This window comes from Symphalangus syndactylus, chromosome 5, assembly GCF_028878055.3.
Source record: "Symphalangus syndactylus isolate Jambi chromosome 5, NHGRI_mSymSyn1-v2.1_pri, whole genome shotgun sequence".
In the NCBI taxonomy this organism is placed as follows: Eukaryota; Metazoa; Chordata; class Mammalia; order Primates; family Hylobatidae; genus Symphalangus; species Symphalangus syndactylus.
This window is the reverse complement of record NC_072427.2, coordinates 92,576,506-92,591,039: the sequence shown is the minus strand read 5'-3', so window position 1 is coordinate 92,591,039 and position 14,534 is coordinate 92,576,506. Positions and strand designations below refer to the sequence as shown.

General features: G+C 42.3%; 1 protein-coding gene across 2 annotated transcripts in view; it reads right to left on the bottom strand.

The window, feature by feature from the left end:
* The window catches only part of KCNJ6 (potassium inwardly rectifying channel subfamily J member 6), a 321,643-nt gene that overhangs the window by 103,873 nt on the left and 203,236 nt on the right, over positions 1-14,534 (bottom strand). For both annotated transcript variants that reach the window (XM_055279700.2, XM_055279701.2), the window contains exon 3: positions 1,144-2,064. In XM_055279700.2, the coding sequence (XP_055135675.1) occupies positions 1,144-2,064 (921 nt within the window). The remainder of the gene's footprint in view (positions 1-1,143; positions 2,065-14,534) is intronic.

Genomic DNA, 14,534 nt, shown 5'->3' with positions numbered 1-14,534 from the left:
TCACACCACCACCGTAAGGGAAATTTGTTAGAGGCTGTGACCTTGCCTGTTGGGTACAGGGAGGTAGAAACATGGGACCAATGGCTTTTCCCTAAAAGGGATCACGGGATTAAGTTACTTGTCACAGGTTGATGAAGAACATGGGGCCAGCCTGCTGGTCATGCAATTTCAGACAATATAAACCACCTGAATCTCAAGCTGAAGACTTAAAAGCATAAAAGAGCTGATGGTATCAGGAAAAAGGACCCCAAAGACACTATTACTACCTCAAAGAATAAAGGCCTTAATGAATTAGGGTTCTGGTTTATGCTTTCCCTGTGAGGCACTATGGTTATTTTGAGTCCTAGCTGATGGCTCTGTTTTGGGGGATGTTACATACAAACATGGGCAGAACCTGCTTTGCTGTTGGGATGTGTAACATGCAAATTTCAGACATGAGCGAAGATGTCAGTAAAAACAGACCATTTTCTCTATTTCCTGAACAGATCATCTTCCCTAAAACATCCCAATGATTAGCAATTAACAGCAGGAGGGCCAGCGGGATTAAGATGAATGGATCTTCAACTTTTTTCTTTTCTGCTAGAGTTGTTTACTGTCTGCATCTTTATACTTACTTGGAGCTCAGCAGGTTGAATGTGGAGAGATACTAGGCACTCACTTCATACAAAAGAAAAACCAATGCTATAGGCCTTATAAATGACTCTCAAAGAATGGGTGAGATTGCATTTTTATTAAAGCAGTTTGTCAGGCTTCCTTTGAAAGGCTTAACTTCCTCTTCCTAACTTGGTAATAAATAACCTCGAGTATTAAAATTAGCAATGTTTTAAGGCCATTTAAAACATGCTTTAGAGACAGATCAGAGTTTAATTTAGGTAAATATTTGGAGACTTAAAATATATTATATGGTGATTTTTCATTGTTCATTAATTTATTTTCCAAAGGGCTTTTAAAAACTAAATGGTTAGGCTTCTTGGTGGATATACTTCAGGTGAGACACGTAGGCATACTATGTCATGAAGCAAGGGGATGTTGTCAATATTGAGTGAGGTTCAGTATTCTAGATCTTGTAATAGATAAGAACATCAGGTCCAGTTTAAAGTGAGCATCTATCCCACAGCCATCCCAGGATAGAACACATCTTACCTGTGGCTTCCACCATTCCTTCTAGGATGACCACAATTTCCAGTTCCTCTTTGGGCAGCTGGGCTTTGGAGATCTCCCAGAAAGGACTCTGTTGGTTAATTTCATGGCTAATGATCAGCGGTGACACCAGAAACAGACGGTCATCCCCCGTGTAATACCCTACGTTGATATCCGTCTGGTTCAACGGGATGAACTCCCCCTCCGAGGTCTGTTTGGATTTGATCAACTTGGCTCTGATGGAAGCCTCCACAATGTGGGAATTCCTAAGGTCCCCTACCCGGAACATCAGGCACAGTTTCCCATCCCGCATGGAGATCACTGCATGGGTGGAAAAGACCAAGGTCTCTGCCCTCTTCTTGGGTTGAGAGATTTTTACAAACATGCATCCCACCATGAATGCATTGACAATGGACCCCAACACAGATTGGATTAAGAGGAGAATAATTCCCTCCGGGCATTTATCTGTGATGACCCGGTAGCCATAACCAATGGTGGTTTCTGTCTCTATTGAGAATAAAAAAGCAGAGACGAACCCGTTGAGGTTGGTAACACAAGGAGTCCAGGAGGGGTCCTCTATGTGGTCCATATCTCCCCGTATGTATGCGATCAACCACCAGATCATTCCAAAAAAGAGCCAGGTCACTGTGTAAACCATGACAAAAATCAATAGGTTGAATCTCCACTTCAGGTCGACTAAGGTGGTGAAGATATCGGTCAGGTAGCGATAGGTCTCCCTCACGTTGCCATGATGAACATTGCACTTTCCGTCTTTCCTCACGTACCTCTGGATTTTCCTTTTGGTCCGATCTCGGCTGATGTGTCTTGGCAGGTCATCCCTGGCCTGCTTAGGCAACTTTGGCTGGTGAATGGCCACTGGGCTCTCGACGTCCTGATCCATGGAGTCGCCCTCCAGGACGTTAGCTGGTGGTTTGGAGAAAAGAAAAGAAACACCGAATGAAAGGCTGGCTCTTTGAGGACAATGGAACGGCACACTTTGTATGGGCTGGTGAAACCAAATACCATTTGTGTAGCTATAAACAAAGTAGACAAAGCCATTTTTATTCCACACCATCTGGATAGGCCTTTAGTTGACTTAGACTTCTGTGCTCTTCGATCTAGTTTGTGTAAGTACTTCACCATCCTGCCCACCAGGACGGAGCTTATTGCTGCAAAATTGTGTCCCTGCCAGCAGGTTCTACTGAGTCAGCTCTCACAGAGGGATGCCTCCCAACTCTGAGATGCTGTGGCATGGGAGAGGCAGTAAGCTCTGATGGAGTCCTTTTTAGATTCAGACAGTCTTAGCTCTACTACTTAGAAACTCTCAGTGGGCTCTTGGCCATGATATCTGTTACGGACTGTATCGTGTCCTCACCAAATCCATATGGGGCTTGAGCCCCAACCCCTAAGGTGACAGTATTTGGAGATAAGGCCTTTAAGGAGATAGTTAAAGGTTAAATGAGGCCATAAGGTTGGGGCTCCAATCTAGTAGGACTGGTATCCTTATGAAAAGAGGGAGAGACACCAGGGGTGCACACAAACAGAGGAAAAGCCATATGAGACACAGGGAGAAGGTGGCCATCTGCAAGCCAAGGAGAGAGGGCTCCCAGAAACTAACCCTGCCAACACCTTGATCTTGAACTCCAGCCTCCAGAATAACGAGAAAATAAATGTCCATTGTTTAAGCCACCCAGTCTGTGATTGATATTCTATTATGGCAGCCTGAACTGACTTACTTACAACACAATATCCAAATTTGTGAGCCTCAGTTTCCTCATTTACAAAATGATCATGATACCCAACTCACAGTGTTGTTATAAAGTTAAACAAAACCATGTATGTGATCTGTGCCGGCATGTAACAGACTTGCAATCAATATTTTTTTGTAATAAATTGTTCCCTTGTCACTTTCCTTATGTTTAGGGCAAGAATCTTGAACAAGCTCTTTGAACTATTGGCCAAATTTCAGGGTTTAAAAAATGTTTCTGGTTTTTGTTGGTAAGTATGCATGCATTGTACTTTAATGGTTGATTCAATGCCAAGGTAAACAAAAAAGGGTTGGGAAATGTTCTCTCTTTCTGTGTGCTTACATATTTAATTTGGTTTCTGCCTCCTCAACATTCAACATCTGTAATTTTAGCTTGTGGTTATTTTCTTTCTTTTAAAAAAGTTTAATTTTTTTTTTTTTTTTTTTTTTTTAGAGATAGGGTCTTGCTCTGTCACCCAGGCTGGAGTGTAGTGGCACCATCATAGCTCTCTGCAGCCTCGATCTCCTGGGTTCAAGTGATCCTCCCACCTCAGCCTCCTGAGTAGGCACAGGAGGTGCAGGCTTATGCCACTATGCCTGGCCAATTATTTTATTTTCATGGAGATGGGGGTCTCACTATGTTGCTCAGGCTGGTCTTCAACTCCTGGTCTCAAGCCATCCTGGCACCTTGGCCTCCCAAAATGCTGGGATTACAAGCATGAGGCACCATGTCTAGTTATGTTTTTTCTTATGGCTTTCGTGATTAATGCATTGGTTCACTCATTAGTTAATAATGCATTAGGAAAGCTCTCCTAAAACTTGAGTGCAGGGGAATTTTGGAACTGATTCTGCTGTTTAAAAGCATATAATCCACTTAGGAAATTATTTATTTGGCCAATAATACGGAAGTCTTCTAAAAGTTTGGTAAGAAATTTCTTCCTCCAGACTTAAATTCTGTGTCCTTTGACTCTGCCATGTGTTTCCTTTGTGGACACTCTGTTTTTAATCTTGGTTAAAGGAGAAATGTCATCTGTTGACAAACCATCATTTATCTGAATAAGAACATAGCCAGAGATGGGATTTGAGTGCCACCAGCCTAACTTATGAGTTAACCTTGCCCATGGATGATCAGTTGCCTTAAAAATCAATCTCCTGGATCTGTTTTTGTGTTTCAGCCTCAGAAAGAGACAGCATCTGTTCTGCAGAGCCTACTCTCTAGTCTGACAGCTTTGACTTTTAGATGATCGCCCTCAGTAGTCCTTCACTGATAATAAGAAAAGTCATTCATTTGTAAGAAAATTTGCTTTTTTCCCTTTCTTAGAACAAATACCAGGACAGGTGTTGATGGGAGGCTGTTGAGGGTGGGAGGCCTGAAGGTACAGTGGGCATGTGGATGGAGGCAGGGGCCATGTCCTGCTCACTGGAGGTGGGGTGGGATGTATGGATCGAGGGCAGGGGCCATGTCCTGCTCACTGGAGGTGGGGTGGGCATGTGGATGGAGGCAGGGGCCATGTCCTGCTCACTGGACGTGGGGTGGGTGTGTGGAGGGAGGCAGGGGCCATGTCCTGCTCACTGGAGGTGGGTTGGGATATGTGGAGGGAGGCAGAGGCCATGTCCTTCTCACTGCTGCTACCCCCTACATGGCAGGGTGTTCTTATCCTTGAATGGTCAACTCCGAGCTCTCACTGCTAATTTTGTGCTGAGTGGAAGTCTCTAAATATGACTTTATTGGAACGGTGTCTGGGCTCAAACTCTGCCTGGCTGGGGAGACCTTGTCTGCAGAGCCCTGCGAAGGGTCCAGCAGGCCTGGTGTATATCCCGTCTTGACCACTGGGAGGCTGCCCAGCTGTGCAAAGCCACCCTAAGCTCTTGTATTTCTGAGTCCTTAGTGGAAGAAGAGGGTTTGTCAAATTAGCTGATTCTCAAGTCTTCAGTGATCTATCATACTTAAAAAATGTTACGAAGGAAATTTATTCCTGCCTCCCCTCCATCTCCAATTTGTAGGCTTTATCCCTTTTCTGACTAAACTGCAAACCCCCAGCTCCAGACAATTGTCCTGACCTGGAAGAACCTGTCTTGAAAGGTTAATGAATGAGTAGTGATCAGTGCTCTGGAAAGTCTGGGGGGATATCTGTTGCTCCCCTAAAATCCAATTCCTCCCCAGGGCTGGACCACATTTCCCATCCTCTTTGCATTGAGGGTTGGCCATGGTGATTGAGTCTTGGCCCATCTGAAGTTGAGTGTGTCTTCCTGGGCCATTGTCCTAAATAGTGGATGCGTCCCCTCCTTATGCCTTTGCCCCTTCTGTGGGGGACAATGAAGTCAAGAGGTGAAGGAGCCTGGATCCTGAGTCATGGGTAGAGAGCTGCTATCTGTCTAGAAACAAGAAAAGCAACAATTGTGTTTGACCCATTATATATTTTGCATCTGTTTTCAAATAGAGCCTTATCTCTAATGTTGTGGGCAGAAATATATGACACCTATAAGCAGATAGAAGAGTCGTCGAGGGAATGGTTGTGGGAAAGAGCAAAGACAGAGAAAAGAAAGCCGAAGATGAATGTTTGGGTTTAGTGTTTGTAATGAATTAGTCTGGGGTTAATTAAATGCTTGTGTTTGGTATTAGGGGAAAAAATGTAATGCAATGCTACTTCATTGCCTTTAAAAATCAACGAAAAGTAAACACTGCATATTCTCATAGGTGGGAATTGAACAATGAGAACACTTGGACACAGGGCGGGGAACATCACACACCGGGGCCTGTTGGGGGGTGGGGTATTGGGGGAGGGATAGCTTTAGGAGAAATACCTAATGTAAATGACGAGTTGATGGGTGCAGCAAACCAACATGGCACATGTATACCTATGTAACAAACCTGCACGTTCTGCACATGTACCCTAGAACTTAAAGTATAATAATAATAAAAAATACAATGGGAAACAAAAAAACAACAAAACAGAAAAAGCCAAACCTCCCTGGTTGGTAGTGTGTTTGGAAGGTGGCTCCGGTGGGTCCCTCACAGGTGAGGCCGTGGGTGCAGGCCAGGTACATCCATGGGGAGATGGGGAGGGAAGGGTGGGTCTTGCATCATGGCAGCTGGTGGGATGAACAGGCACAGAGTTGAGAGAAATCAAAAAAGCCAAGGAAATGTGAGAGTTCTGGGAGAGAAGAGATGAAGGAGGAACCCCAAGGGGCCAGGAATGGCACAGTCAGAGAGGAGGAGAGGGTATGGGGCATGGGGTGGGTGAGAGCAAAAGAGGGGCCAGAGCCTCAGGGCTGTGTCCAGAGTCATCACAGGGAACGGGGCTAGGGAGAGAGGGCGAGTCCAGGTCTGAGCAGGGAGCAGCGGCTCAGCACTCACTGGCATACATGCAGATGTTGCAGGGTAAATATAGAAGGAAATGGTGATCACAGTTTGTGACATTTCTTTCTTTCTCAGAATCCCAGGTGTGAATTCGAGCGGGGGATCTGAATCGCATCTCCAGGAGCATTTTGAGCTGCTCCGTAGGGCAAGTTGCAGCTGCGGTTGGGAGAGCAGACATTTCTCCCATGTTCCTGCACAGCTGATGACACAGGCAACTTCTTACCACCAAGGATAGTGTAGAGGGGGTACACCCTCTGTTAGCCATGAAATGCTGCACAAATGTGCAAAGGGACCCAAAGAATGGCGCCGAGAACTTTGATGATTTACTTGACTTTGAGAGTAGCTTTTCAGGATTTTGGCTCAGAGTAAATGTGGGCCTGTGTGAAGGTCAGTTTTTCTCCTCCTCTCTTTTGTTTCTTTCTCCTTCTCTTTTAGAAAAATTATCAATTTACATGGAACTAGCTAAGGTACAAAATAGCCTCATGTTGAAATTTAATCTGAAAGAAATAATAATAAATGACAGAGCCACAGCTGGGCCGAGCCTTGTCCTCGAATCAGTGGGATTGTGTTGTTGCATTTCAGGTACAGCTCTTGTTGCAGGGAAGCCTCCCTGGTGGCCCTGGTCTGTAGTAGATGTTTCTTACATTTCAAGTTGTATATGAATTTTGCAGGTGAAACTTCCAGTATCCAAGAAAACATTCAAAAAGTACTTTGAGACTTCTTAATGTCATGAGGAAAACCTAGTTGAGAAAAACAGGATAGATCTCTAATGTACCTGCAAAGTCAAAGATTGGAAGGAAATACACCAGATGTGAATGTTAATAGGGCAATTTTGGGTGGGGGGGTTCATGGGTACTTTTAATTTTCTTGTTAAACATTTTTGAAATTTTCTAGAATATATTTATATTACTTGTATAATTAAAACAAGAAATCGCCAAACAACACATCGGGACACTCTTGATACCTGATTTAAGAAATGTATCACACAAAGAGCTAAATAATGATAAAGCACTTGATCTGAAGGTATCCCATCCCATATAGCTGACAATTTAGAAACTGAGACATTTGCTTGACCTGAATCCAAGAAAATCGTAACTAAACCCTACAGGGTCCTTACTGGGGATATGAATTAGAAGGAAAAGTGAGAATGTATGCAGGTTTGAGACAACTTGAGGAGTGAACCCTATAGGACAAGTCAAGTCAGCTATCCCTGTAACCGTCCAGGGGACCTTGAAGGAGGAGGGTGTCCGGGAGGCCTGGGGGCTGGGGGGGCTGTCACAGTGAGCTAAGGAAAAAGGGACAGATGATGTCATCTTTCTCTTGGGTTTAACCAAGTGTCAGTTGTTTGGGCAGTGCCCTTAGTGACACAGAAGTGTGGTTTCTTCCTCATCAAAAATCACCCCCAACCCACGGAATGGGAGAAAACATTTTCTAGTCATACAGCTGATAAGGGACTGGGATCCAGAATATATCAAGAACTCTTACACCTTAACAAAAAATAACCCATTCAGAAATGGGCAAAGGACTTGACTAGACATCTCTCCAAAGAAGATATCCAAATGGCCAATAAACAAATGAAAAGATGTTCTTCATCATTAGTCATTAGAAAAATGCAAATCAAAGCCATAATGAGATACCACTTCACATCTATTAGATGGTTATTATTTAAAAAAAAAAAAGAAAATAGCAAGTGTTGGCGGGATGTAGAGAAATTGGAATGCTGGTATATCACTGGTGGGAGTGTAAAACAGTACAGCTGCTATGAAAAACAGTATGTTAGTCCCTTAAAAAGTTAAACATAGAATCACCATGTAATCCAGCAATTGCACTTCTAGGAAACCCCAAGGGATTGAGAGCAGGGACTCAAACAGATACTTGCACACCAGTGTTCATACTAGCATTATCCACAGCAGTAAAAAGGTGAATACAACTGTTACGTCAAGAAATGAATGGCTAAACAAAATGTGGTATGTACATACAATGGATTATTAGTCAGCCTTAAAAAGGAAGGAGATTCTGATATATGCTACAACATGGGTGAACCTTGAAGACATTATTCAAATGAAATAAACCAGACACAAAAGGACAAATATATGGAAGGAAATTCTGATACAGGCTACAACATGGCCTCATTGGAAACAGATTTCCGCTGGTTGGAAATAAGTTAAAACAATGTGAAAACAGAGATCAGAGAAAGGGGCACTGGGGAGGATATCAGCAATATTACATTTAAATTTGTCTTGGGTGTAGAGCAGGATGGGTTAGCCCAAGGTAATGGTGAGCATGTACTTGCTTCCTGATGGACGAAGACTGGGATGGTGGGGGCATCTGAAAAGCAAGCACAGGAAGTCCTAGCCAGAGCAATCAGGCAAGGGAAAGAAATAAAAGACATCCAAACAGGAAAAGAAGAAGTAAAATGATCTCTCTGCTGATAATATGATTCTATACCTAAAAAATTCTAAAGACTCTGCCAAAAGGCTCCTGGAACTGATAAACAACTTTGGTAGAGTTTCAGGATGCAAAAATCAATGTACAAAAATCAGAGTCATTTCTATACACTAATAACATTCCAGCTGAGAGCTGAATCAAGAATAAAATCCCACTTATAATAGCCACACAAAAATAAAACACCTAGGAATATATCTAACCAAGGAGGTGAATGATCTCTACAGGAACTACAAAACACTGCTGAAAGATATCAGAGATGACACAAATGGAAAAACATCCCATGCTCACGAACTGGAAGAATCAATATCATTAAAACAGCCATATTGCCCAAAGCAATCTACAGATTCAATGCTATTCCTATGAAACTACCAATGTCATTTTTCACAGATTTATAAAAACTATTCTAAAATTCATATGGAACCAAAAACGAACCTGAATAGCTAAAGCAATCCTAGGCAAAAAGTACAAATCCAGAAGCATCACATTATCTGACTTCAAACTACACTGTAAGGCTACAGTAACCAAAACAGCACGGTACTGGTACAAAAACAGACACATAGATCAATGGAACAGAACAGAGAACTCAGCAATAAAGCCACATACCTATAGCCATCTGATCTTTGACAAAGTTGACAAAAATAAGCAGTGGGGAAAGGACTTTCTATTTAATAATGGTACTGGGATAGCTGGCTAGCCATGTGCAGAAGAATGAAATTGGATCCCTACCTTTCACCATATACAAAAATTAACCCAATATAGATTAAAGGTTTAAATGTAAGACCTCAAACTATAAGAATCCTAGAAGGAAACCTAGGAAACACCATTCCGGACATCAGCCTTGGGAAAGAAAGAATCTATGACTATGTCCCTCAAAAACAATTGCAACAAGTCAAAAGTTGATATGCAGGCCCTAATTAAAGAGCCTCTGTACAGCAAAATAAACTATCAACAGGGTAAACAGACAACCAAGGTAATGGGAGGTAATATTTGCAAACTGCATTTGACTAAGGTGTAATATCCAAAATCTAAAAGGAATTTAATTTAACAAGGAAAAAACAACCCCATTAAAAAGTGGGCAACGGAAAAACAGACTTCTCAAAAGAAGACATACAAGTGGTCAACCAACATACGAAAAAATGTTCAACATCTCTGATCATCAGAGAAATGCAATTGAAAGCCGCAGTGACATACCATCTCACACCAGTCAGAATGGCTATTATTAAAAAGTCAAAAAACAACAGACGCTCATGAGGCTGTGGAGAAAAGGGAAACTTATATACTGTTGGTGGAAATATAAATTAGTTTAGCCACTGTGGAAAGTAATTTGGAGATTTCTCAAAGAACTCAGAGCTGACATTCGACCCAGCAATCCCATTACTGAGTATATTCCCAAAGGAAAATAAATTCTTCTACCAAGAAGATACATGCATTTGTATGTTCATCGCAGCATTATTCACAAAGAGTAAAGACATGGAATCAACCTAGGTGCCCATTATTGGTGGACTGGATAAAGAAAATGTGGTACAATACACCATGGAATACTACACAGCCATGAAAAGAATGAAATCACATCCTTTGCAGCATAGTAGGTGGAGGTCATTATCCCAAGTGAATTAATGCAGGAACAGAAAACCAAATACTGTATGTTCTCACTTATGAGTGGGAGCTAAACACTGAGGACTCATGGATGTAAAGATAGCATCGGTAGACACTGGGGACTACTAGAGGGGAGAGGGAGGGACAGGCACAAGGTTTGAAAAACTATTGGTACTATGTTCACTAAATGCGTGACAGAATGTCATACTCCAAACCTCAGCATCAAGCAATATGCCCATGTAACAATCCTGCACATGTACTCCTTGAATCTAAAATAAAAACTGAATGATAGAAAACAAATAAAAAAAAAGAAAAGCAAGAACAGAATGTGTAAAAGTCTTTAAAGGCATGAAACAACTTTGGTTGGGAGTGGCACAGATTCTGCGCTGCTGGTATGCAGTGTGCATGGAGGAAATGAAGGGGAATGAGATGAGAGAGGTGGATGAAGCCCAGGCCGGGCCCTGAAGTCCTCTATGCTAGACTAAGGAGATTGGTTTTAAACTGGGGAGTGATATGATTATTTTGCATGTTTTAGAAAGGTCTCTGAAGAGCAGTGGTATGGAGTATAGATTAGATGCAAGGGTTGGCAAGCATTCTGTAAAGAGCCAGATGGTAAATACTTTTGCTTAGTCAGTGTGTTACTTTCAGGAAACACAGGTCTCTGTTGCATATTAAAAAAAAAAAAAACTTTTTACAACCCTTACAACATGCACAACTATTATTAGCTTTTAGCTCATGGGTAGCACAGGAAGCGTCCACAGTCTGGCTTTGACTCACTGGGCAGTCGGTTGTCGAAGGGTGCCCGTAGGAGGGAGAAATGGCCAGGTGCTGAAATAAGGAGGCAGCCACGGGAGTGAAGAGATGGTAGTGGATTTGGGGCTAAGAAGTAGAACTGATTTAAGTTGGAGACCAGTGAGTGTGGAGGGGAGTAGGCAGGAGAATGACCCAATGGCGGTGGGGTAGTAGGGTGGTCAAGACAGGAAGAATGGATTTTGGATGGCAGAGGATGGTGTTCGTTTGGGCATGTTCAGTTTAAAGTATCCGCAGACATTCAGGTGAGCTCTCCTGTAGGCAACCAGGTGTGTGGGGCTAGAGCTGAGGGCGACCTGGACCTGGAGCAGATGCAGAGGAAGCATTTCTCAAGGGCATTATTCACTGCAGGCTGTGGGACAACTGATTGCCCTCCTGGAAAAAAGATGATGAGTCTCATCCTTATTCCTTTCATTGGAATAAATTCTAAAGAGATCAAGGATTTAAAGGCAAAAAATAAAACTACAGAAGTTTAAGATGTCTTAAAAAAATAATTCTAAGATTTAGGCAGGCCTTTTCTTTAAACACGATAGAAATCCAGAAACTATTTTAAAAGAATATTTTTGACAATGTAAAAATTGTAAATGTCTATTAAAAAAAACAGGAAAAATCTTTATAACACAACACATATATATTCCCAGTTTACAAAAGCAATAAATACCCCAATAGAAAAAAATGGTCAAAGGAAATAAATGAGGAGTTTCTGAGAGAAGGAATATGGATCATGAGTTCCAGACCAACCGGGCCAACATGGTGAAACCCTGTCTCTATTAAAAATACAAAAATTAGCTGGGCATGGTGGTGCGTGCTTGTAATCCCAGCTACTTAGGAGGCTGAGGCAGGAGAATCGCTTGAACCCGGGAGGCAGAGGTTGCAGTGAGCGGAGATCGCGCCACTGCACTCCAGCCTGGGTGACAGAGCAAGACTCTGCCTCAAAAAAAAAAAAAAAAAATAAAAAGCTAGAAAACATATAAAAAGACTGTCCATCCATGGCAAAGGAAAGCAATACAAATAAGATAAACTTTGTTACCCTAAGATTGGCAAAATTTTAAATAAATGACAAATGAGTATATGAAAGGTGTGTGTTGGGAGAGGAAGTGTAATTTCATACTTGTACGTATTATGTGTAATAGCACAGTCTTTCCAGAAGGAAGGGTAAGAGTAGTTATCACAATTTAGAAATGAACATTCACCTTGGACTGACAATACGGGGTCATTTATTCTAAGGAATTAACATAACAAATATTCATAAATTGTATGCAGGGATGTAGTACAGCCTCTTTTATAATAGTGAAAAATCAGAAACAACCCAAATGGCTATCACCAGAGCACTGGTTAAACATACTGCTGCAGATATAATCAATGGAATACGATGCAGTCATTAAAAATTATTTTTCAACATTTTGGGATCTTCAACTCTTTGCAAAGATTATCTTTTCAATGAAGCTTACATTTATTTATTTGTTTTTTTTTTTTTTTTTTTTTTTTTAGATGGAGTTTCACTCTTGTCACCCAGGCTGGAGTGCAATGGAGTGATCTCAGCTCACTACTGCAACCTCTGCCTCCCGGGTTCAAGCAATTCTACTGCTTCAGCCTCCCAAGTAGCTGGGACTACAAGTGCCTGCCACCACGCCTGGCTAATTTTTATATTTTTAGTAGAGACGGGGTTTCACCATGTTGGCCAGGCTGGTGTTGAACTCCTGACCTCAGGTGATCCACCCCCCTCGTCCTTCCACAGTGCTGGGATTACAGGTGTGAGCCACCACGCCTGGCCAGGCTTACATTTAAAATCTCATCCACTACCTCCCAGTACTCATGGTCATCCTTCCTTGTTTTACTGTTTTCTTTTTCTGTTGTGTTTTTCACCTTCCAATATGGTAGATGTTATTCACTGTGTTCATTTTTAATTGTCTGTTGGCTCTTGTCAGAAGGTACATTCCAGGAGTGCAGGGATCTCTTTCTGTTTTATTCACTGCTAGAGCTCAGGTCCTGGAAAAAGCACGTGGTACACGGAGTAGGGCCACAGCACTTATTCATTGAATGAGTAGGTGTATGTTTATTGACCTGGCAAATTGTCCATGCCACAGCATTAAGAGAAGCAGCAGCATAAGAAACATATGGTCTACTTTGCAAATATTGCCATCTTACAGTAACGTGTGCATGTTTGTGAATGTGCGTGTATGTGTGTGTGTGTAAAGAATGAATGTTCTCCAAAGTAGAAATTTTGATTAGTCTCTGAGTTGTAAGTTTCTGTGGGTGTCTTTGCTTTCTCTTTTAATTTTTCTATTTAAAAATTTCCCCTAATATGCTTCTACCATCTAAGGAACCAGTAGGAAACATAAATCTATTTCTATTTTGAATAACCAAAACAAATGCTGCATAGAGCTACTGGGAGCTGTCCACTGGACTTGGCAATAGGGATTCACTAGTGTTGTGGATTGAAGGGTTTCCCTCCAAAGTTCGTATCTACCCCAAACCTCAGAAGGTGACCTTATATGGAAATAGGGTCTTTGCAGATATAAATAAGGTAGGGGTCAATATATAATCATATTGAATTAAGGTGGGCCCTAAGTCCAATTAGATGTCCTCATAAGAGACAGAGCAGGATTCACAGAGACATGGAGAAGCAGCCAGGTAAAGACAGAGGCAGAGACTGGAGAGATGCGGTCTCAAGCCAAGGAACACCCGGAGCCAACAGAAGCTGGAAGAGGCAAGGAAAGATTCTCCCTTTGAGCTTTTGGAGGGAGGGTGGCCTGCTGACACCTCGACTTTGGACTCTGACCTCTAGATTATGAGAGGATAAGTCTCTTTTGTTTTAAGCTGCCCAGTTCATGGTATTTGTTATGGCAGCCCCTGGAAACTAATACTAGGGGTGACTTTGGTGATGGTGGTGTTGGTGGAGTGGTGGGGTCTAAGGCAGATTGCAGTGGGTTAAGGAGTGACTCACCTGTGAGGGAGTGAGGGATGGTGAGTGTAGATGATGTATTTAAAGGCAGAGAGAGCTGGAGGGGAGCTGGATGGAGTGAGGACTGACGTGTGTGTGTGTGCATGGATGTGTGTGCAGTATGCACATGTGTCACGGGTGTGTATGTGAACTGGGGGAGTTTTGAATACTTTTACATGTTGAGAAGGAGCCAAAAGGGTTTAGGCTGATGTTATAAGGAAGAGGGATAGCTGGTGGAGTCAGGTGTTTGACGGAATAGAAGTCAAGACAAAATGCTGCTGAGACCTCTGGTAGGAGGGTAGGCTCAAATGGAAAAAGTGATGAACTTCGTCCCAGAGAGGTGGGGAATATTTGGGAGGAAGGGAGAAAGATGGGGGAGAAACAGAACCTTGGAGACAGTTCTCTTAGGGTTTGTATCACAAAGAAGCCTCAAACTGGCTCATTTTTGAGTGTGAATTTCAAGAATGCTCTATTTCAGTTGATTCATT